This window comes from Phoenix dactylifera, chromosome 11, assembly GCF_051530095.1.
Source record: "Phoenix dactylifera cultivar Ajwa chromosome 11, Ajwa_hap1_PhDact_Kaust_v1.1, whole genome shotgun sequence".
NCBI classification, from domain to species: domain Eukaryota; kingdom Viridiplantae; phylum Streptophyta; class Magnoliopsida; order Arecales; family Arecaceae; genus Phoenix; species Phoenix dactylifera.
Window position 1 is genome coordinate 3,111,404 of NC_143200.1, and position 23,495 is coordinate 3,134,898.

At 40.6% G+C, this 23,495-nt stretch overlaps 1 protein-coding gene across 3 annotated transcripts; it reads right to left on the reverse strand.

Moving 5' to 3' along the window:
* Positions 1-1,222: 1,222 nt before the first annotated feature.
* On the reverse strand, positions 1,223-22,643 carry LOC103715210 (Nucleic acid-binding proteins superfamily). 3 transcript variants are annotated; one of them, XM_008802767.6, is made up of 11 exons: positions 22,246-22,643; positions 20,678-20,837; positions 18,400-18,461; positions 9,181-9,340; positions 8,971-9,091; positions 8,416-8,497; positions 8,214-8,317; positions 5,574-5,652; positions 5,426-5,476; positions 4,637-4,748; positions 1,223-1,567 (listed from the first exon to the last, which is right to left on the reverse strand). In XM_008802767.6, the coding sequence occupies exons 1-10, from the start codon at positions 22,486-22,488 to the stop codon at positions 4,665-4,667; spliced, it is 1,146 nt and encodes a 381-aa protein (XP_008800989.3). In that variant the 5' UTR covers positions 22,489-22,643; the 3' UTR covers positions 1,223-1,567; positions 4,637-4,664. The 3 variants fall into 3 exon arrangements, with proteins under 3 accessions (XP_008800989.3, XP_089782253.1, XP_089782252.1); XM_089926127.1 differs by lacking the exon at positions 1,223-1,567 and adding an exon at positions 3,471-3,515; XM_089926126.1 differs by lacking the exon at positions 1,223-1,567 and having other exon boundaries at positions 4,377-4,748; positions 22,246-22,642.
* Positions 22,644-23,495: the final 852 nt, after the last annotated feature.

Consider the following 23,495-nt stretch of genomic DNA (forward strand, 5'->3'; position numbering starts at 1 on the left):
CACGTTCACTTATGTTTGGAAGGCCAAAGTACCTAGAAAGGTGAAAATTTTAGTTGCTGACAAAGAAAAATTTTTAACTACTGATAATTTGAAGAAGAGATAATAACCAACCATCCAGCTTGTGTTCTATGCCACAATATGGATGAATTGGCCACTCATCTATTCCTATCATGTTCTTATAGCAGATTTGGACATATTTCAAGAAGAGAATTATATGGAGAGCAATACCTCCTTTTTTTTTAACTTCTTTCTGGGGGTTTTTGGAGAGGGAAGGAAATTCTGAAAAAAATTCAGAATTGCTTGGGATATTCTAGTTATATCTATTTAGTTGAAGATTTGGAAGGAGAGAAACATAAGGATCTTTTAGGTTTTTTTTTGAGAAGGCTTCTACTTCGCTCATTAAGAAAATCATCCATCCCTAGATGGGTTGGTCCTTGGGTTGTGACCCCAAGTTCTTTTAAAGCTTTAGTCGGTTAAGAGTTTTTACTAATTTTTTTTGGCACTTTCTTTTTACGCTAAATTCATGATCTCAATGAAACTTGATGAGGCACTTCCAATATTTTTTTTTTTTTTTTTGTTTTTCTCAAATAGAACCCCACTCTCCCTCTAAGAGAGGAAGAGGGAGAGAGAGAGAGGGAGTCACTTTCACTTGAATTACCCAAGTCCAAATATTTGAAGATGCACCATCCAAGATTGAAATGTAAAACCTTTGATTGCCCAGTAGAAAATCGCAATGATTGGGCCAAATGCAATTCATCTATAGGATTCCCATATATATTATATAAAGAAAAAGTGCCACGATTCCATCAAATGACGGGGTAATTAATTTGGCGTATCCTGTCAAGATTTGATTCTCTGTACTCTGTTATGATGATGTTGTATCTTGATTCAAGTAGACAAACTCTGTAACGATGATGTTGTATCTTGATCCACCCTGTCAAGATTACATGATAGGATCTTTTTTTTTCTACAAAAAAGTAGATCTAAGTTTACCACAACAACTGAAAGGTTAAAACTTGAAAGAAAAACCTTTCCAATGGAAGTGCGGACGAAGAGCCATGGAGCTTCGGGAGTTTCCTATATAGCAATATATAATAACAATCATAGCATTATATATATATATATATATATATATATATATAGAGAGAGAGAGAGAGAGAGAGAGAGAGAGAGAGAGAGAGATGCAAAGCACAAGATTGCCCATCACAAGATAGCCATAGATCATGATTATGCCGGGTGGTTTCTGGCACCACAAAGGTGACGCCCCGCAACGTGCCATTTTTTTTGTTGGCTTTTCTTTCTTGGCTTGGTGAAGGCAGAATCCTCTTTATGTGACTACATAGATCATGTCCTCCATGGCTGATGAGTGCACTTTGTGTGAAGGTTTCAGCACTAAAATGGCCATGCTTTTATCTTCAGGATATATTTCTCTTAATTATAACATGAATAGAGTAAGTTAAAGGAGACATGAACTTAACAAAGGTGATGAATAACCTCATTTGCTTTAAACATAAGGGGGAAACAACTTTGCGTGTCGCTTGCACCATGGACCGCACGAGTGCAGAGCCTGTCACCAATGTTCCCCAAGCATTATGTTACATGAAAATAAAGTGATACAAACTATATAGAAAACATATTCCTTGTTAGTTGCTCATTTGTATGCTATTAAGCAACTATAGTGATTTTGTACTAGCAAGATATGAGTGATCTTTTATGATGCTCTGGTATATATTATCCTGCAACAAAATGGGATGGAGAAATGTGGTAATACCTGTCTATACGGAAGATTGCTTTGAATTATGTTAGTTTACTATATTGATATCTCTCCAGAAGAGAGTCTACAAGAAGCAAAACAAAGTTCCCTTCCCACAAAATCAAATTGCAAATTAACTGCAACTCAAAGACTATTCAAGATGTTTGGCTATGTATAGCTGTAAGATTTTACTGCTATCGTTTAAAGCTTTTCATGTGCTGGTGGGACAAATGAGGCTAACATAACATGGTAATTTTTAATTTAACATTCATTTAGTATCAAAGCCGTAATATAGAACAGATACCATCACGAGAATAACAGAGATATGTCATTGTAGTTGGACCCTTTCATTTTTGTCGCTCGTAGTCATGATTGTTCCTTGTTTGAGAAAGATCATAGAGGACATCATGTAATATTGAAGACTTCAAACAATATACGACAGTTAAACTCATTATGCATGTAGGATTGCAAGGAAATTTTCCCGCTAAATAGATATGGGCATCTCATCTAGTTCAATGATTCAAGTCTCGGTAGGAAGGTCGCACAGAACGCCTGATCGGATGCTGTCCCAATTGTCGGGACATGATTATCCTACCATTATCCCAACATCCTGTTCGGCACATCACGAGATATCTCTGTCCTAATTGTTGGTGCAGGGCAAGACGTCCCCATTCACAAAACAACCAAGACAGCCCTATCTCAAGAGATTTGGAGCTCCGACACTTGGGATTTTGCCCCGTCCAGACATCGCACGGGACATCCTACCGGGACTTAAATCTTTCATCTCTCTGTTCTATGTTATCTCCAAATTGCTGAAAATATTTCCTATATTCAGATATGTTACACCTAGAGATCAATTTTTTCAGTGATTACTGTAGTAGTACGGTCAGTTTGCTGACAAAATTCCACCTCACAGCATAGCTGAGTTCAGACAAGAGAATAATAGCATCTTTTGTGCTTATAATCTGTTTGAATTGTTAAAGTAGCATGATCCTACCGCATCATGTGTGGGCTTATGTTTTATTTTCTACCTATCATGGAGATATTTGCTAATGACCAAGTTTATGAGAAAGAAATATCCTTCAAAACCAAATATAAAGAAGGCATTTTACCAAGTGTGATTAACATGTTCTTAAAATTGTCTTGATTCTGGTCTTCAAAATGATATAGTTACATAGCTTTAAATAGACACAGTAAGTCCCTTCTTAGTGCACATTTACTTTTCCTACAATATTAGCTACAGTGTGTGAACAAGTGTTAGAAAAGCTGCAAATGTGCAAAGATTCCCCTGTTGAGAGCAACACGCTTGAACGCAGGTGCATGGACCAAGTGCTCGAAGGGTTGTGGATGTGTTAGTGATTGTACACACACGAGTGCACCATCCCACTAGCATCTAGTCGTCTACATCACACGCACGTGCAAACATAATAGGGCATGCTTTATTTTTGCAACAGGTAACTACAGTACATAACAAAGAAAAATTTATCTGCATCAAATCTCTACAAAACCTTATCTTCACCTGAACAAGTCTCATGTATGAACATCCTCATAGATGGGATTATGTTCAATTTGGCTCTCTAGCTTGTAATTTATGCCTGGAAAATGAATGCCTAGATTAGACCTGCATTCTTCACATTTTGTCTAGGCTGTCTCAAAGAACCTCCCCAGTTGAATGGGTTTAAAGTACATAACCTGGTCTGGCCACCCCCAACTAGCCTTTTCATTTCATGGCAGGCCCTTCTCTTGTCCACAATTATCTTAGCTAAGAATTTGACACCATGCAGATTTCAGAGGTTGGGTTAAGATCAAGAGATGGTCATCTATGAAGCACAGATACAAATACAAGACATGTATAAACACATTACAGATAGATTGAAATAGGATATTTAATACTAATTTTTTTATATATTTGTAAATGGGCATCTATAAAGTAGAAAGGGTTATCACAAAAGCAGTCAATACTTCGTACAGTATCATAAGCATTGACAAAATCCATCATTTAGTTATAATACAATCCATGTATTATAATCTATACTCCATGAATAACACTGGCATCAGAACTTCTATAATTAAGCATGGACGACTGAAAAATAAACATTCATAAGGGGAAAAAAGAAAAAAAGCCATTTCCTAATCCTCAAATGGATTAGGGGACGTGTGGAGCATATCTGGTAATTATCCAAACAGGATACTTGAGTATGCAACATCTATCCTAGCCATATCTAAATACACGGTTATCAAACTTTGTCAATCCTATCTTGATCCTCAAAGCCAACCCATATAGCAAGGACAAACTCGGTCATGTGTAAGGTGAAACTTTTAAGCAATTCTTAGATGTAACCAACAATGGGCCAATGTGTCTTGCAACATGAACAATACAATCAAGCATACAAGGGTCAATCCTAGAATTCATTAAATATGTTAGGAAAATGACTTTTAAAGAACAGCCATATGCCATTCAATGGAGCAAGGTGTTTAAACTTAGTGATATTATTAATAATCTTAAAGACATTAGATAATATATTACCTCAATGATTCATTTGCTCCATAATGATAATGTGTATGCCAAGAAATATGATACCATCAACACAGAAGACTAAGAGTAAGTTTGCACACATAAAAGGAGAATAAATTAATCTGTTTCTTCATTAAATTTATGACAAAAAAAAATTATAGCGGTTGCAAAAAATCTGCCGCCGCTTATACAAAGAGGGTATTCAACCTATGTTTTCCAGCTACAAGCACATTAGAACTAGAATAATTTTCAATTGACCTGTTGGCTCATTGATGATGTGAATTTTAAGTTCAGTATACAAATCATGGACAGTATGTAACAAGTGGTGCAAGAATTTGACAGCAGCATCAGATCATTAAGAGAGACACCTGTGTTCAAATCCCACATCATGTAAGCTCAAGGAACACGTCCTAATACTCTCTGCACAGCTTTCTTTATGCCATCCTGGTCAAGTGTGGTGGTCAAATACACCTCCCGGACCTGTTACAAAACAAACAGTTGGTTTTCAACTCTTGCTCATGTTCTAAAAACCAAGTGATCACTGATTTGCATAAAATTTTTCGAACACGTTACGTCTATAATCTCAGCAATCATAATATGCTTGAACTCTTACAGCCATTTGAAATTGGGCCAAGAACTGCTAAATTCAGTAAACTGGAAAAGGTTACGAATATACAAAATAAAAGATAATTAATGGAAAAAATTGAGTTCTTATAAACTATTCCAAGACTAACCATTTGCAAGTTTTCAGAATTGTCCTTAAGTAACTTCTAACAGGAAAGAAAGTGTGAAAAAAAAAATGATTACACCATACAGAGTTTGGTTTGCTCATCAAGGAACACCCATAGATATTGGCTCAAAATTTACACATAGTAGATATGTTTAAGCGGAGAGTTGTGGCCGGATATGTGATATAAACAATAAAAGAAGGCCATATATTTATCTGCCTTGACACTAAATAGTAAATGAACTATTATAAATTAGAGAGGAAAAAATATGGCATGTTAAATGTAGCAATTGATCTGACAACCATACATTGATAGTTGCAGCAAGGATTTTCTCAGGACCATATATGACTGACATTAAAGTACTAGCATGTTTTGAATCAAAAGAATGAAGGAAAACTTGACATTCACAGTAAAGAAGAAAAAACCAACCTGTCTTCCAGCTCGAGCAAGTAGGGTGAACTGTTTGTCCTTGGCTGGCATCTGCAAGGGCAAAAAGCATACAAAATGAATCTTCAAAGATGTTTAGATCTTAGCAGAAGGAGAAAAATGCTTCTCTTGATAAAAGTTTCCATCTCACATTTGAGAGCCAAAGTTCCAAGTCCTGTGAGACCACACGCTTCTCCAGTCCTTGCCGCCCAAGTCTTACATCAGTTATGCTGCACAGGGTAGTGGTAAGTTTGCACTTTAAGTATATTTAATGAGGAAAACATGATAACAATCCTCATGCTATTTATTTGGTTTCAAATTATAAATCAAATATGAGAATAAAAGGATGATGACAATATTTATCAATTGTATGTATACCTTTTTCAGGTTCTTTCCGAAGGTCAACAGCAGTTAAGAATTTTGTATTGTATAGTTCTCAACACAATATATTTCTCAATTTCCAAGTAGTACTTGAAAGTTATTTGAAGTATATTCAAAATTTCAACCAAGGTCAGGTAATATATAAGTGTTTCTAGTTCTACATTTGCAATCTAACAACAGAGGACATAACCTAACATTTCTAAATGATGCTATAACTGGAAAAAATGAAGGATAAACAGAGTATCTATCCAACCTATGTTTTTCCATTTCTTTTTTGTGCATAGTGTAGTCTATGGAAAATTTTGTTCCTACACTGATTAACCTTCGCTTTGTCCCTTTTACAAATTTGTAATTTTTCATCTTGCAGATATAGTTGCTAGAACAGATCTACAATGTCCAAAGATCAATAGTTGAGAAAGTAATGATGATGAAATCAGGTCTGATGTAAAACTATAGTATATTTATAGGTAACAGAGTTAGAACACTAAATGAGGCCCTATAAAGAACATGAGCATTGTTGCATTATAAAACAGACCATCAATTATTGGCAGTACTAAGCTTAAACATTCATTTAAGAAAGTACTGGTGCGCAGTCACAGTATGAGTGAGCAGTATGGCGCCCAAAGCAGGAAGCAGGGCAAAATCAGAAGGAAGTTGAAGAATAAAGAGTTGAAGAATGTCAGAAGGAATATAAGAATGATTTTCACAAACTGAACTAAAAGGAACAATATGCAAACATAATAGAATATTAGAAACAACCCTCCCACAGTCTTGAACAGCATCTAGGGGTGTCAGTGGGCCCAACAAGAAGAAAAGAGGACAAAATCCAAACAAAGCAATAAAGGGAAACAATGTCAAGAATAAGAGGTGAGAATCCAAGGAAGGCTATACCCAAAAAGCCTGTCGATGTAGAATAGATGCTTTAACCATTGAACAAGACACGAATACCAAAAGAATGAAAAATAGTAAGGTGATCATAAAAAATATGACACTAATTGAAGTAATTTTAGTAATGCTTTGCAGCACTCAATTGGCAACATGGTTCACCGAGCTGGACCAGTAGGGGACCAGCACGGTTCAGGCTATTAATTCCAAACATGCTGGTTTGCTTAAATCCCTGCTCATGATTTGATCCCCCCCCTTGGGCTTAGGATATTCAAGAGAGCCCCCTGTGTCGCATGCTCGCGAACACCATGCCCCCCCCTTTCCCGCTGCTTGCAATGGTCCGCCCTCTAACCGCCAACATTCAAGGGTCCGGTAAGTCCCCCCCTCCCTCTCTCTCACACACACACTTGCTCGCTTGCACGGGTTAGGGTTTCCCTCACCCTCCCCTTCCCCCCTCGTTTCCTCTCTCTCTCTCTCTCTCTCTCTCTCTCTCTCTCTCTCTCTCTCTCTCTCAAGTTTGGGTTAGGGCTTCCCTTGGCCCTCCTCCTTCTCCCTTCCTCTCCCTCTCTCCCTCTCTCGTTTTCTCCCTCTCTGACTCTCCCTAATTTAGTAGCACAATATGGACCCGTATTGTGCTAAGCCGGTCACTAGCTGGTACACCCTCTAGTACTAGTTCAGCGAACTTTGATTGGCAGTGTTGTATGTCAAAGAAATAGGGTCTGGCGCCACGAAAATTTATTACAAGATTTAGGTGAGGTAGTGATTGCGGTTGTGGTATGATTCATTTCTTTGTGACAGTTACTCACTTATAGCAACAGATGTTGAATCTAGAATAACTTTCTTCTTGAAAAGTAATGAGGTCATCTAGTGAATATGGAAGTACAAAAATAAATTGTTTCAAATATTTTCATGAAAATGAACTCAATAAGATAAAGTGTGATAGTTATCACAACATGAATCTATGTACATAAGGATTTTTAAAACATGAAATTGAAAGAATAGTGAGAAAATACGCAAGATGAGACCAAAAAGTTAGTTATCTCATGTAAAAATAATATGTCGACTGCACCTAATGCAGCCAGTTGGCACTCCTTTCCTAAGTGAAGAGTTCCCCTATTTGACTCGGGATGGTGGGCACTCCCACAATATTTCCTAAAGAGAGAGAGAGAGCATATTCAAATCTCAAAATACCATTATATGTCGTAAGGTAATTAATCTTCACCTATGAATTGGCATATATTTAAGAATAATTTGAGTAGAAAGGTCAGTTTATATCAAGCATGAGAAAATTTGCATAAATATTTTAAAAATCGTTTGAATTAAAAACGTAAGTTGCATATAAACAATAATGTCCCCTATGAACATTAAAGGCTACTTCTAACTAATTTCTCCTGCAAGAAAGCCCTAAAATTCTGTAAATATCTGCATTTCTACTAGTGTACTGTTCAAAAGCAAATTCTTGACATAAATATTTATATCATGCAACAAATCCTTAAGACTTGAGTTTACAGATATGAAACCATACCCATCCTCTTGTAATAGTTCTTTACATATGCTCTCAAGTCCTGGAAGAGGTTCAATGTTCATGTTCGAAGACATGTTGAGAGCATCAGACACTTCCTGGCCTTCCTGTTGACATTTATAATTTATGAGCAATTTTAGTCTGCAAGGAAATCATTATAAAAGCACCGGTTGGAAATTGTGAACATCTATATCCAACAATCTACCTGAGGAATTACTTTGTCCAGTGTCTCCAAAAGAGGATCATCTTCTAACTGCTTGATTGAGAGGGCAATCCTAGACTTTTCTCTGATTTTTAAAGACAAGCAATTGTTACAAGCTACTTACAGGTTAAAAAAAATAGTAATCATCTTTTCTAATAGTAATTCTGATGTAAGTTCCACACTTCTCAAGAGTATTAACTTGAAGAGCAGATGGTCAAACTGCATAAAAGGGATAAATTAGCAACAGTTACATAGCTTATTCACGAGTTAAATTTCTGCCAAATACATGAATCATGTATAAAAAACATATAATTTTCAATTTGTAATGCATTTGCAGATAAAAGATTCCATACAATGCAGTTGTACAAACTACCAAGTATAGTGCGAAAACCTCTATGCGTTCTGTACTGCATAAATTTGAAATATTGATTGAAAGGCAGAGGTGATAGCTTATTTAAACACAGCATTATAAGAATCTCTATCTAGTGGTATACAACAACGTATTTAAGAACAAATATGACTAAGAAACTTAACTGACTAGACTTTCATCTATCTTACCTATCTATATGAATAATTTTGACCCTCACTTGGTCTCCTTCATTAAGAAAATCTCTCACATCTTGAACCAAATCCCAAGAAACCTCAGAGACATGTACAAGTCCAGTGAGATAATAGAAACCTATCCAGGAATATTGTATATCAGACATCAGATGACAAATAAATTTAAAGTGCAGTAGTGTCAATAATTTCATCATGAATTAGTGGTACCATCATGGAAACGTAGATGAACAAATGCACCATAGTCTTCCACTGAACCCACTCTTGCATCAAAAACATCCCCAACCTTGACTTGGCTTGAATACTTTGACCAAATGGCATCCTTTTCAGAGAATATAAGCTTCTTTTCCTCCTCACTTGCTTCGATCACCTACAGAATTGATACAGAATCTTTTCAACACATAGCGAATCAAAATTAATAATTATTAAAAGCATACATAATTTTAAAACATATAAAGTTTGAAGTGAGGGAAGTTTCATTCCACCACATAAATCACTTGTTCAATAATGGTCAAACTTTTGACAGCCACTAATGTCTGCGCTGCTTATGAATTGTATACTTGGAATTAGAAAGAATACCCACCTTCTTTTAAATATGTAATGCTTTGTATATGTGTTTGTTTGATTTATCGTATAAAAGCACCCAAATCAGCTGAAATTTAGTATGTGCATGTTTTGAAATATATAGATCAAGATCAATGAGTTGGATTTGTAAATTATACAACCTATAATATGTTTTCTTATCAGCTAGCTATATTCCTACAATTCGTTTTGTTCAAGCTCGATGCATGAGAAAGAGGCCTTCGAACTAAATGATATTTAGTCTGCAGGCATTTTATATAACGTAGATCATGATCAATTGTGTGCATTTTGATTTTGAGAGGTCCATCACTGATTTTCACTAGGAAGCATTTTATGTCAAATGCTCTCAAAAGAATTCTAGCTTAACCCTATATGTGTGTATTGGTAGTTCTGTAAAAACTCATGTATATTTGGTCATGTAAGAGATGAAACTGAAAACCACTTCAATTTTATATGAGACAGAGCTTTTATATTATCATGGCAGTTGATGCCCCACTGAGCTCAGCATGCAAAATAATGCAAACAAATCATAAAAAGTGTCAAAAAATCAATTAGATATGCTGAAAAGTGTCTGCATCTAGGTTAAATAGTTGAAGCATCTCTACATATAAAAATAAGACATTAAAAATGTTATAAGAACTAGAGAAAAGATAGAAACAAAGGTTTTGAAGTTCTGGCCAATATAAATTGGATTTGGCATGGGCCAACACAAGACCGCCCATTTTTTTAGTTTTCAGCCAGTTCGGCCACACCCAAAACTGGTGAAATTAAAGAGAATTGTACTTTAAATCAGCTTTGCAGACTGTTTAGGCCTTTTTATTTCATTAGGGGATTGTGGGGAATACAGCGGACTGTACAAGTCATGTCCATGTTCCCCACAAACCCATTGTGAAAATAAGACAGGTAGGAGATCGAATTAAAAAACAAGCTTTCTTCCCATACATTTTCATCCCTTGGTGATCCACAAATAATAGTTACACCAAATTCCAGGGAACAGAGCAGACCAAGGAAGCAAAACAAAATAATAATAAATAAATAAATAAATAAATAATGAAAAGTTCAAGAGAACTTCATCTTGGTAAGGAGGCTAAACTCTTTAGTAATTTTTTCAAAAAAAAATGCCAAATATGATGAAAACAAGCAAAAAATTTTGTTTGCTCTGAAATGCTTTGTAGGTTCTGTGAAGACGAGTGCCCATGGAAAGGGTCTGACCGTTTGAGCAATGAAGAAAGAAAAATCTTAAATAGCCCGAACTTAAAGACTTAGCTTGAAAAATAAAAAACCCGTGGATTGGTTTGTTAACATCCCTATCCAAAGAACTTTTGTTAATACTCAAATAGATAAAAATATTTTATAATGTAGTAATAAAATAGACTTACATTTTTTGGGGGTATGGTTTTGTTAATGATCTGCATGACTATCAATTCCACCTCAGGCCTGCTGAACCGTACCGAACCGACCGGTTCGGGGTGTACCAAGCTGGACCAGTAGATTACCGATATGGTTCGGTCCATCAATTCGAAATAGAGGGAGGGGGAGAGGGACAGAGAGACATAGAGGAAGAGAGAGACAGAGAGAGGGAGAGGAAGGAAAGGAGAGGGAGAGAGAGGGGGAGACAGAGACGAAGAGGGAGGGGGGGTGAAGTCGGCAAACCATTTGCGATTTCAATTCAAAATTTTCAAAGAAAATTGTAGGGCATCTCCTGTTTCATTTCAAAACAAGAGAACCCCTAGCCAATGAGATAATGGCTTTCGAGCCCTCTCTCTCTCTCTCTCTCCTCCTGGATCCGTTACGTCCTCTATTACCAGTTTCGTGAACATTGATTCTACCCAAAGAAAAGCATTTTTATTGGCTACTTCTCTAAATATAATTAAATTAGCGCCCCCCACTACCACATTGGCTGTACCTCTTATTCCCCCTATGTTAGTGAGAGGAAATCGAGAAAAGTATTATCAAAACTCAAAAGTGGCTGCGTTCCAATAAAATAAAATAACGTGTGGAGCTTTCCTTCAAAAAGAAAATGTTCTAGAGGAATTTTCAAATCATCACTACATATGCATTCAAGCCTGTTGCTGGAAATTGGACCCGGGGGCCGCCGCGAAGCCGGGGAAGGAGGGGCTTCCGCCGCAGGGGCGGTGATCGACGGCGCGCCGACTGGTGGCGTCCTCCTGGAGGGGCAGAGCTCCGCCGCTGGAAGGGTGGTCGACGATGCGCCGGCTGGTCGCATCCTCCACTGTGGGGTGCAAGTCCTGCAGGAAGAACCGGTGGCCGGGCTCCCCGGCGCCGGCCCTCCGATGCCTAAGTCAGAGGGGGCGAATATGTGGAGAGAGCGGGGAAGAGAGTATGTGGAGAAGACAGAGAGAATATTTGGATAAAATCAAGAGGATCAGTTTCCTCAATTGTCTGTGTTGTTTACTTCTTTCCACCCGGTCTAGGAGGGTTCTCTCCGGCTTCGGGTTTTTCCTCCCGTTTTGGTCCCCCCTCCCTTTTCCCCCCAGGTTTCCTTTTATAGGAGGATTTTTGTTACCTGGGAGGTGACAGGAGGTTTGTCCTGTTTTGTAATAATTGGGCACGATTTGGCCCATTAAGGGCGTGGTGGAAAATAAGGCCGAATCAGACCGGAACCAGGGAGTTGTCACGGTCGATCGGACCTGTTGGGGTGGTTGAACCGCCGGCCGTGGTGGGCCTGGGGTCCGTGGATGGTAAGTGCATTTATTATCAAGTGAACCGGCGGTCAGGGAGAGCCATACGCTTTGATGGTTCAGTGATCCGGAGATCGCCTTGAGCCGTGTTCATTAAATGACTGAATGCATCGGAGACTTGAGGGGGTCTCATGCATTAATGGCAGGTCGTGCCGAATACCTGCGGAGATCTTATGCCTTGATGGCTTGGAGATAGCGGCAGGTTGTAGTGGAGTTGTCAGGTCCCTTAGAGGGTTAGGTGGAAATTGGATATTTGGCTAAGGCATGGGCTTGGCCTGCTGTGCTCGGCCTTCTGGTCTCGGCTCTCTGGTCTCGGCTCTCTGGTCTCGGCCTTCTGGTCTCGGCTCTCTGGTCTCGGCTCTCTGGTCTATGAGCTCGAGAGCGGAAGAGCTCGATCACTTAGGATGAGCTCGAGAGCGGAAGAGCCTGATCACTTAGGATGAGCTCGAGAGCGGAAGAGCTCGATCACTTAGGATGAGCTCGAGAGCGGAAGAGCCCGATCACTTAGGATGAGCTCGAGAGCGGAAGAGCCCGATCACTTAGGATGAGCTCGAGAGCGGAAGAGCCCGATCACTTAGGATGAGCTCGAGAGCGGAAGAGCCCGATCACTTAGGATGAGCTCGAGAGCGGAAGAGCCCGATCACTTAGGATGAGCTCGAGAGCGGAAGAGCTCCATCACTTAGGATGAGCTCGAGCTTGCTGATGGATTTGGGTGCTATAATTACATTTGTGGAGTGGTCCATTTTTCCACCAACACTACCCCCCGACTTCCGAGTCCGAGCTGCTTTTTGGCTCGGGCGAAGGAAGTAGTTCAGTCATCGATCGTCCTGGTGCTGTGAGCGTTCTTACACCAAGGCGACTGAAGACGCTTTTTCTGCTCGGAGTCCGTTCTTTGGGGACGTCGGCAGAGAAGAATCCAAGTAAAGATAAATGAGAATGTAAAGACATTAAATGAATGGGTACCTTGTACCGTGTGCGTCCTTGCGCCGAGGCGACTGAAGACGCTTCTCTGCTCGGACTCCGTTCTTTGGGGACGTCGGCAGAAAAAAGTCCAAGAATAAAATAATGTAAAGACATTAAATAAATGGGTACCTGGTACCAAGTGCGTCCCTGCGCCGAGGCGACTGAAGGCGCTCCTCTGCTCGGAGTCCGTTCTTTGGGGACGTCGGCAGAGAAATCCAAGAATAGAGAATGAGCCGAGCTTGTTGGGCCAATGAAGACCACATCCCAACGTATTGGTTCAGCCCGATAAATCGGGGCATCTCGACGTCTCGAGGCATCCCGGCCGAGGCCGGGGTAGGAACACGAGCCGAGCTCGTCCGGTCAGAGAGGACCGCTACTCATAGCCGATGGAGCACGAGCCGAGCTCGTCGGTGGAAGCCGATGGAGAACGAGCCGAGCTCGTCTGGTCAGAGAGGACCGCAACTCATCTCGACGTCTCGAGCTTCCCTATAGCCGGGGCCTCCCGACGTCTCGGGGCATCCCGACGGATCGGGGCATCCCGACGTCTCGGGGCATCCCGACCGTGGTCAGGGTAGGCGAACGAGCCGAGCTCGTCTGGTCAGAGAGGACCGCAACTCATAGTCGGGGAGCACGACCCGAGCTCGACGGTAGAAGCCGATGGAGAACGAGCCGAGCTCGTCTGGTCACTTAAGACCGCACCCCGACGTCTCGGGCCATCCCGACGAATCGGGGCATCCCGTTGTGGCAGGGCATCCCAATATATTGGGGCATCCTGACCGTGGTCAGGGTAGGAGAACGAGCCGAGCTCGTTGGCTAACCTGAAAATAGATAAAATATTGAATTTATTTGAAGCCAAAGTGGCGTCCTGTACCTTTTGGAGATATTTTGATAGCTCTCGAGCTTCGAAGTCCCTCAGGACTTGGTTCGGCACCGGCCTTCTTTGGCTTGATTTTTTAGGTGTTTTGCGCTCGGGTTTCTGAGCTCGGTCTGCATGAGCTCGGCGGAGGCTTCAGTGATGGCGACGCTCTGAAAGGGGAGCAATGTCGCGGGCGCCGTCCCAAGGACTTACGCCCGTAAGGAGGGAGTACATGCTGGTTTCTTGCTTGCTGCCGGAAGACAGAAGACTTGGAAGGATAATGGGATTTAATGGGGCTGTACCCTTTGTCACAGAGGCTTACAATCCCATTTTAAAGCTCCATAACTCTCCTTCTCCAGACCTCAGCTTTTATTTCTCTTTCCCCCCAACTCGTTGACGTGAGACTTGGACTACTACTTCTCACTGGTTGCCCCCACATACGTCGTTGCAGCGGGAGCCATGCCTGATTCGAGATGGCTCGGGAGTCAGGAGAAAGTTTCTTCCTCTGCTTAACATGATTCCGTGGAGGCGGCACAGGAGGGGCCTCCACTTGTTGCAGGCTTTGGGCTGCAAATAGCTAGCGCTTGGACTTGCTGCACAAGCGCATCGAAGTGCTCGAGTTGGACTTGTGGAACTTGATCTACCGGAGATCTTGATGGTGAATTTTGGACTGAGCGTTTGGGACTTGGAGCATGATACTCGAAGGAGAAACCCGCTTGTAGGGGGCTCCGGTTGAACTGGAGCCGGAGGAGGCGGTGCCGTTGGGATGCCCCTGGGTTGCAAGCTTTGGACAGCGGTAGCCAAGGCTTGCACTTGTTGCACCAGGGCATCAAACTGCTCCGGCCGAACTTGATGAACTGACTCAGCCGGAGGTGGTGAGTTCCGGACGGAATGCTCAGGACTGGGTGGAGGACGTCGAGAGGCATTGGAAGCCCCTTTGCTTCTTAGCTTCATGGCAGCGAACTCGGGCCCTTCCTCTAGCGCCAACTGTTGCTGGAAATTGGACCCGGGGGCCGCCGCGAAGCCGGGGAAGGAGGGGCTTCCGCCGCAGGGGCGGTGATCGACGGCGCGCCGACTGGTGGCGTCCTCCTGGAGGGGCAGAGCTCCGCCGCTGGAAGGGTGGTCGACGGTGCGCCGGCTGGTCGCGTCCTCCACTGTGGGGTGCGAGTCCTGCAGGAAGAACCGGTGGCCGGGCTCTCCGGCGCCGGCCCTCCGATGCCTAAGTCAGAGGGGGCGAATATGTGGAGAGAGCGGGGAAGAGAGTATGTGGAGAAGACAGAGAGAATATTTGGATAAAATCAAGAGGATCAGTTTTCTCAATTGTCTGTGTTGTTTACTTCTTTCCACCCGGTCTAGGAGGGTTCTCTCCGGCTTCGGATTTTTCCTCCCGTTTTGGTCCCCCCTCCCTTTTCCCCCCAGGTTTCCTTTTATAGGAGGATTTTTGTTACCTGGGAGGTGACAGGAGGTTTGTCCTGTTTTGTAATAATTGGGCACGATTTGGCCCATTAATGGCGTGGTGGAAAATAAGGCCGAATCAGACCGGAACCAGGGAGTTGTCACGGTCGATCGGACCTGTTGGGGTGGTTGAACCGCCGGCCGTGGTGGGCCTGGGGTCCGTGGATGGTAAGTGCATTTATTACCAAGTGAACCGGCGGTCAGGGAGAGCCATACGCTTTGATGGTTCAGTGATCCGGAGATCGCCTTGAGCCGTGTTCATTAAATGACTGAATGCATCGGAGACTTGAGGGGGTCTCATGCATTAATGGCAGGTCGTGCCGAATACCTGCGGAGATCTTATGCCTTGATGGCTTGGAGATAGCGGCAGGTTGTAGTGAAGTTGTCAGGTCCCTTAGAGGGTTAGGTGGAAATTGGATATTTGGCTAAGGCATGGGCTTGGCCTGCTGTGCTCGGCCTTCTGGTCTCGGCTCTCTGGTCTCGGCTCTCTGGTCTATGAGCTCGAGAGCGGAAGAGCCCGATCACTTAGGATGAGCTCGAGAGCGGAAGAGCCCGATCACTTAGGATGAGCTCGAGAACGGAAGAGCTCGATCACTTAGGATGAGCTCGAGAGCGGAAGAGCCCGATCACTTAGGATGAGCTCGAGAGCGGAAGAGCTCAATCACTTAGGATGAGCTCGAGCTTGCTGATGGATTTGGGTGCTATAATTACATTTGTGGGGTGGTCCATTTTTCCACCAACAAAGCCAATCATAATCAGGTAAGACTTCCCATGAGACACTTGCACTAGTGACCGAACTAGTGGGCTTATGTGGTGAAGATCAAGGATGTTATCAGGTCAATTATATCTCATTACCTCCTAATCTAAACTAAGATGCATTAGAGGGTCCATTCTAGATTTTGACATAGAACATACCCATCCAAGAACTAGGTCAGATTCTGGTCCAGGTGGGAGAGAGGTAGGTCAGATTTCAGAAGTTGCACCAGTCTACAAGTCGGATCCATGTAATATTAAGACCTTTACTTGGCATGGTTTGAAATGAGGCATGGATTGTGTCCAGGCCAAGTCCCAAATAGGTGCCAATACTTGGTATGTCTGATTCCTTTCATGCTATCAAAATAATTTATTCGGTATATCTTCAAAGTCTAATTGGTTAATGCTAAAAGAATCGTGGAAGGAATGAAAGTGTATACATATATCATATGTATTATATACATATTAAGTAAACAATCAGGTCCAGGTGTGCCGGGTTGGGTCAGCTCAGGTTCATAAAAATCAGTCTTATACTCTAATGTGAGGTTTAAAGTATCGGTATTAGTACCTATACTGGTAACTTGCTGTGCATTATGGACTAATACAGTATGATATTTTATGGACATATACTATACCTCTTGGTGTCAGGACAATAAAAGAGAGGTCAAAACCACATGTCAGTATGGTACCAATACAAGGAGAGTACTGATGCCCGCACCTTACCAATACAATCCGGTACAGCTCATACTAGTTATGTAACTGATCATATACTCTTATGCTGTTCTCTAGTTCATTAATGCTTAATTAGGTGGTTTTGGGTATTGCTAAGTAGACTAGAAGAAATATGTGACGCTAAGGTCCACCGTACCGGTACCGAACCGGTACGCAGTCTCATACTACACTGATACTCGGTATGTCTCGCCGTCTTGTACCATATAATGTACCGACATTGCAATAGGATGGTACCGGTATGAGGTCCAGTACCGAGACAATGAACCTTGTGTGATATTATGCTTAATATAATAACATGTTCAGCTTAAAACTACCAAAAACTCTGCAAATCCTAAATAACTCAAAATACAGCTACGAGATTTCAAATAACTTGTCTCTTCTTTCCTTTTTGGGAATTTTCTGAATTTTTGATCAAAACCTACAAATCAAAGTAAAATTCTCTAAACCAATATTGACTAAAACTAAGTTCTAAAACTAGGAGAAGACGTGCAAATACTTGCTTGCTTTTGTATCGTACATCTTTGTAAATATGTTAAAATTGGCAAGATGTAATACAATTGACATGCCATTAAAAATGCAATTGGTTGGCAGTTCTGTGCATAGACTTTCATTTAGAAACTTCTAGCATACCAGAATCATCTTTCGATTTTACCTATTTCAGTCCCTTCTCATCAATTTGCATTGCAACATTTGTGCATGACTTATCTTGGCATCCTTTGAAGCCAATTTCATGGAATTCACTCTATGTAACCATTCCATCCTCCTGGCATTGATAGAATTCTTTTGCTGTTATCATCAAACTGGCATGCATCTTACAGCAACATGAACCAAACTTGCTAAAAAGATATTTCATCAACATCAGTCGGCTAAACCTATTTTACTGATACTACTACATGAATTCCTCATCTGTTTCCATTACAGTTGTTCCTACTAACAGTTATATATATATATTCACACCATTTCTAAAACTCTTTTTTACAATTCTCTTCTTGATTGACATGACATCTTAGAGCACTGCTATCATGTGTCACATAGCCTGAGCAGCACCTCCCATGTCTGCTTAGATATTTCTTTGGTCTCTTCATGCTTTATCATGCTGGTGCCTTTGAGTGTATTTATCCTTAAACAGGTTCATGACTAAACACAAATCACATGATTATGGTACCATTTGTTCAAGCCAACCTGTTGCCATTTTCAAGCCCTTCAGAGAGCAATTTAGATGGTTCTTGATTTCATGTATTCTGAGACACTCTTACGCCATATTCTTATGCTACTGAAGCATATACATGGTCACAACCATATGCATAGTTAGAATAATATGAAGTATGAAGTGAGATAATAAAGATAATGAACTATTTTATTTAGTTCAAGCATCAAATTAATTACCTTCACAGCAACAGATGAACCTACTAGATCCTTTGCTATATCCTGTATGTTTCTCGGGGGATCTACATGCAAAAATAGACATTAGGAAGTAATGTCAAGACGGTGAGTATCAACAAATGATACACATATTACATGTCTTGCAATAAAACATAGAAAGCAAGGAAACCCAACCAGTCAAGAATCAATATTTTCAACCAGCACTACCTTTTCTTTTTCAAAATGCAAATGAATGTTGAAAGCATAAAAGAATAGTTTATCAAGAAATGGAATAGGATGACCAATTCTTCAAGAACTTCTAAAAGAACCCAGTTAATCTGAATGAATTCAACATGGTTTTGTTGGAGCAGCACATTGGCCCATACAACGCCACAGCTGATGCAGCTGCCCAAACTAGACATTTTCTCAATCCCTCTTTAAATTCATGGATTCAATGGCATAAATTTTACTTAAATGTCTTCTGAAAGTACAGAACAAGGACCCTACACTCAAGCATGACTGAGGAAGAACTAAAAAAATTTATGATAGTGAAACTAGAATTGATTTAACAAAAATATACACTAGAGTAAATAAATAAACTGCCTCAATGTCATTGACATGATACATGCATATGTTTTCTTAATCAGCCCATACTTGTGGCAGTTGATCTGTGACAACCCATGTTGTACAGGCCATTCTATCAGAATGTATCACAGTGCTATACTACATTACAAGCCAGGATTACTCATTTTTTCAAGATAATTCCTCAAACCTCAAGAAGCCATTTTCCAAGCAAAATTAAAATAGGCAAATACAAATATGGAAAAGAGGCAAAAGATGAATCACAGATTGATCCAGATTCCAAGATATCAGCATGGCTTTTGGGAATTCTTTTTAATTTTGATTCTAGCAAAGAACTTTGGAGATTAACTTTCATCCAACCATATACTTGAATCGCAGATGGGCTGAAGGAGTTTCTAGTGATATAATTTGTTCATTTAAGGGTAGGCCTTGGCGCAATGGGTACAGTTGCTCCATTGTGACCTGATTATAAGGTTGCATACATCTGAAGTGCCCAGAGCCTGGTGTTGGGATGCCCTTCTTTTGTAGAATCTTATGTAATTTGATGGATTACCAACTGATCATTCATATCACTTGTACCTTTCACATGAAATATCATTTGACTATTTTATATTAGAATATTAGATTTCCACTTTAAAATGTAAAGCCTTGCCTCTGATTGAATTTCTAATCTTATATAATGCTAGTTTATGCTACTTTGTGGACTGGAATTTTTTAGCAGTATAAAACAAAAGAAGAAATCCAAATAAGCCTCCTGTAGAACTCTCTCAATAATCTTCTTCCTCCGCCATTTATGCCAACTTCAGGAGTTATTTATGTGGAAGGTTGTCCAATTCAGAATCAAGTGTGATCGCCACAATAACTTTCATATGCATATAATTCACAAATTCACATAAAAACATATTTTACATGTCAAATAAATAAGCAAGTTATTCTATGGCATTAAGTATCTAATGCATCTTTAGTTCTCCTAATATCTGAAGACACATGTTAAACCAACAGAGATCAAATTATCAGGGTATATCCTTACCCTTAACTAAACCAGATATTGTCAAAAGCTTCATGAGGTTAAGATCAAACAGAAACTAAAAATTAGCATGATAGGTGTGATCATATACATAGATCCAATTATAGCATGTACGTCCTATTACGTAGTTGATATAACAACGTATATAATATTAGCTTGAAATGGTGTCATATTCTATGGAAATGTTGTCCTTTCTGAATATCTAATGAAAATTATGCTGTTCCAAATATCTAATTGGAGCATCCCAACAGCCACTAAGTGATATACAATAAGAATAATATCCACCATTGGTGTACATTGTATCATGACCATGTTTTCTTCATTTAGATTTCTGATACACGCATGATTGTTGATAACTATTCTTATCAATATGATGTCTGATTTCATTAATTCTCCTCAGACAGGCAATGAATGGGGAAAGAACTTTTGTTGTACTACATTTCATCCAACATTTAAGAGGTTCTTGCAACTCAGTGATATGATCTCCATGCCAACAAAGCAATGCTGTAAGAGCATTATAGACGCTTCAACATTTTACATGTCAAAGAACTTGCTGGTAATTATTTTGGGAAAAAAGAAGAGGAAACTATGCTTGCACAAATATTACTATTTCCTTAGCATAAGAGATGTAAAATAATAAATTCTAAGTAAGAAACCAATTCCTGCCAACAAAAAACATGGTCAAAAAAGTACCTTTACATGAATGTGATGGACTCAGCAGTGGGTATGGAAGAAAGCCGAGAAGTGAATAAAATCGAATCAGCAAGCCCCCATTGTTGAATCCTTCAATCCGTCCATCAAAGATGATGCCACTGTCTTTGTATGCCCTTGCCGCCCTCCAATCAGCAGACCTCTACTTCTTCACAGAGACAAAGTATGAGACAATATGTATGTATGAAGGAAGAATTTGTAGTCACACAAATCTTGAGATATGTTTGTAATTATGCATGAAAAATTATATGAAGCATTCAAGCATTGTAGATTCCCTAAATGGGACCACAGCTCAGCCATGATCCCATGTATAACCTTTCGGTAGTCATAGAGCATAATGGGAAACCCACAAAATAGTAAATCAGATTTAGAAAATATTGCAGAATTATAAAAACAAAAGGATTTGAGGGAGAGGGGGCTTGTGAGAGTTAATTTATACATTTTAATAGTTAATGGCCAACCACCTTCTTACTAAGTGTCATAGGCAACCACATACGACAATTGCCTATCAAACAATCAGCACTAACATATGTACTAATTTGGTCATGATAACATGTGCAGCCATATCAAATTTCACCCAAACAGGGTGCTCCCCATCCTTTCCCAACATGGAATGGAATGGAATGGGATGGACTAATAACTTGTGATCTTTATGTGATCATTAAAGAAGAACACAAGAACACCTAAAATATCAAAGAAAACTATTGCTGATAAGGTCTCTAAAAAGGCATTCTAGAGGTCATACATTTTCCTAACTCACAGAGGCATGTGATTAATTTGAAATCCTATCGTTCTACATTCTTCCTCTCGATATTGGAAAGACAAAATGTGCATGTGCCACCAATATGAATCCAGTTTCACCCATGTGCTGGTGCCAGGCTGTAACAAGACCATTTTGCTCTAGCACAAATGGCAAGATATTCTATTGGTACTACCACTATTTCGTCAAAATGTTTTTGAAATATTTAACTAGTGCACGCCATGAGACCATTAGTCTAAAACATTTTAATTTTTTTTTATTACTCACACCTTCTGCAGATGATCTGAAAGAAAGAAATGTATTGTAAACATTGAACCAATTAGATAATAGGTAAAACCATGAGTATCAACTATAGTCATTAGTAAAGCCATCATAACATTGCAAGCCTTTAATTGAAGCAACAAATCACGGACTCCATCCATCTGAGCAGATAAGTTGAGTCGGAGGATTAGCAATGGAGTATAATAGAGGACATGACAATTCATAACTCTTACTCCTTATCTTAGATAACACACACTGATTGAAATTTCACAGATCCAAGAAACTCTGCATCCAAGGACAACAAAATGTATCTGTATGCACCTAATTTGTCACGAATCTTTGCAATCCGTCCAAACCTCAGTTGGGCAATTAAGCAATTACAATCCATACAAAAGTAGGGATACTAAATTTTTAGTATGTAGCAAACCATTGTTTAAATTTTAGATGCAAACCAATATCATTGCCTACATGTGAGACCAAGAGGTGGATAATTCGAAGGAGGAGGAGAAGGATGTGACGAAGACTGTACCCGAGCTTGGCGGGCGTCTTCATCGGCGGTCTTTGAGCCCTCGCCAGAGGCTTCCTCCTGATCGACGCTGCTGCCGGAGGACACGAGCCTCGCCGTGCACGAGGATCTTGCCGAGGAGAGCCTCCTGCGAGACGAGAGGCGGCACCCAGATGGAGTCACCGGGGTCGCGACGGAGGGGTTGGAGGAGCCATTGATGCCATAGAGGCGCGAGATGAGTGAGAGACCGCCGACTGCCGCGAACATTGAGAGAAAGAGAGAGAGGCTTGAAAGTGTTTGTAATTTGTTTTATTTTTAGACACAGGAGAAGGGGATGGGGAAGGGAAAGGATATGCTCCGGAGGTATGTAATGGCTCCATAAAGTTGAAGCTTTTGAAAGATTTTTTGGCGTCGAGATAGGGGATGGAGGCTTTTAGGCCGTTCCAAGTGTCTTCTTGTATGCCCACAAAGTTGGCGGCGCGCCAAATAAAAGCCGAGTTTTTTTTTTTTTTTTTGCTATAAAAAAAGGGATTGGGGAGGAAGGGATCAGCCTACCCCCACGTAGCAGCTCCCACTGAAGGAAGGGATCAGCCTACCCCCACGTAGCAGTTTCCACTGGGCTCCCGCCCCGCCAGGAGAATGTTCGATACGGATGGACACTGTCTTACTCACACCCTATCTATCCGAAGGTGAGTACGTCACACCTGACATTACCAAGCTACAAGTAAAAGAAAAGCATAACCGCCAACGAGCTAACCGGACGTGAGGCATCCGGTCTCCGAATTTAATCGACGCCCGTGCGTTTTGAACCCGGATAACTCGAACAAAATTATCGCCCCCTTACCATCAAGCTACCATCTTGGTGGTAAAGCCGAGTTTCTTTGAAACACAACTCACCCCTAAATATATACCTAGGTGGTGAGATTGCTCAATTTAGGGTACATTTATTAAAAAAAGAAAAAAAAAAAGGCCAAAAGATGGGTAGATACGCATGTATCATATGTATGGCTTCTTATGAGTCTACTGCTTTTTATAGCTTAATTTAGGTAAAGAGTTGGCAACTTGTCAGTATAATTTTAGCAGAGTAAATGTGCATGACATTGAATCATGCTACCCCCACGTAGCAGCTTCCACTGGGCTCCCACCCCGCCAGGAGAATGTTCGATACGGATGGACACTGTCTTACTCACACCCTATCTATCCGAAGGTGAGTACGTCACACCTGACATTACCAAGCTACAAGTAAAAGAAAAGCATAACCGCCAACGAGCTAA

Excerpts from the sequence above, each read along its gene's own strand:
- LOC103715210 (XM_008802767.6), bottom strand. The coding sequence starts at position 22,488 with ATGTTCGCGGCAGTCGGCGGTCTCTCACTCATCTCGCGCCTCTATGGC. Across the intron at positions 9,092-9,180 it reads TCATCTACGTTTCCATGATG|GTTTCTATTATCTCACTGGA; the intron begins GTACCACTAATT and ends ATTCCTGGATAG. Across the intron at positions 8,318-8,415 it reads TGGACAAAGTAATTCCTCAG|GAAGGCCAGGAAGTGTCTGA; the intron begins GTAGATTGTTGG and ends AAATGTCAACAG.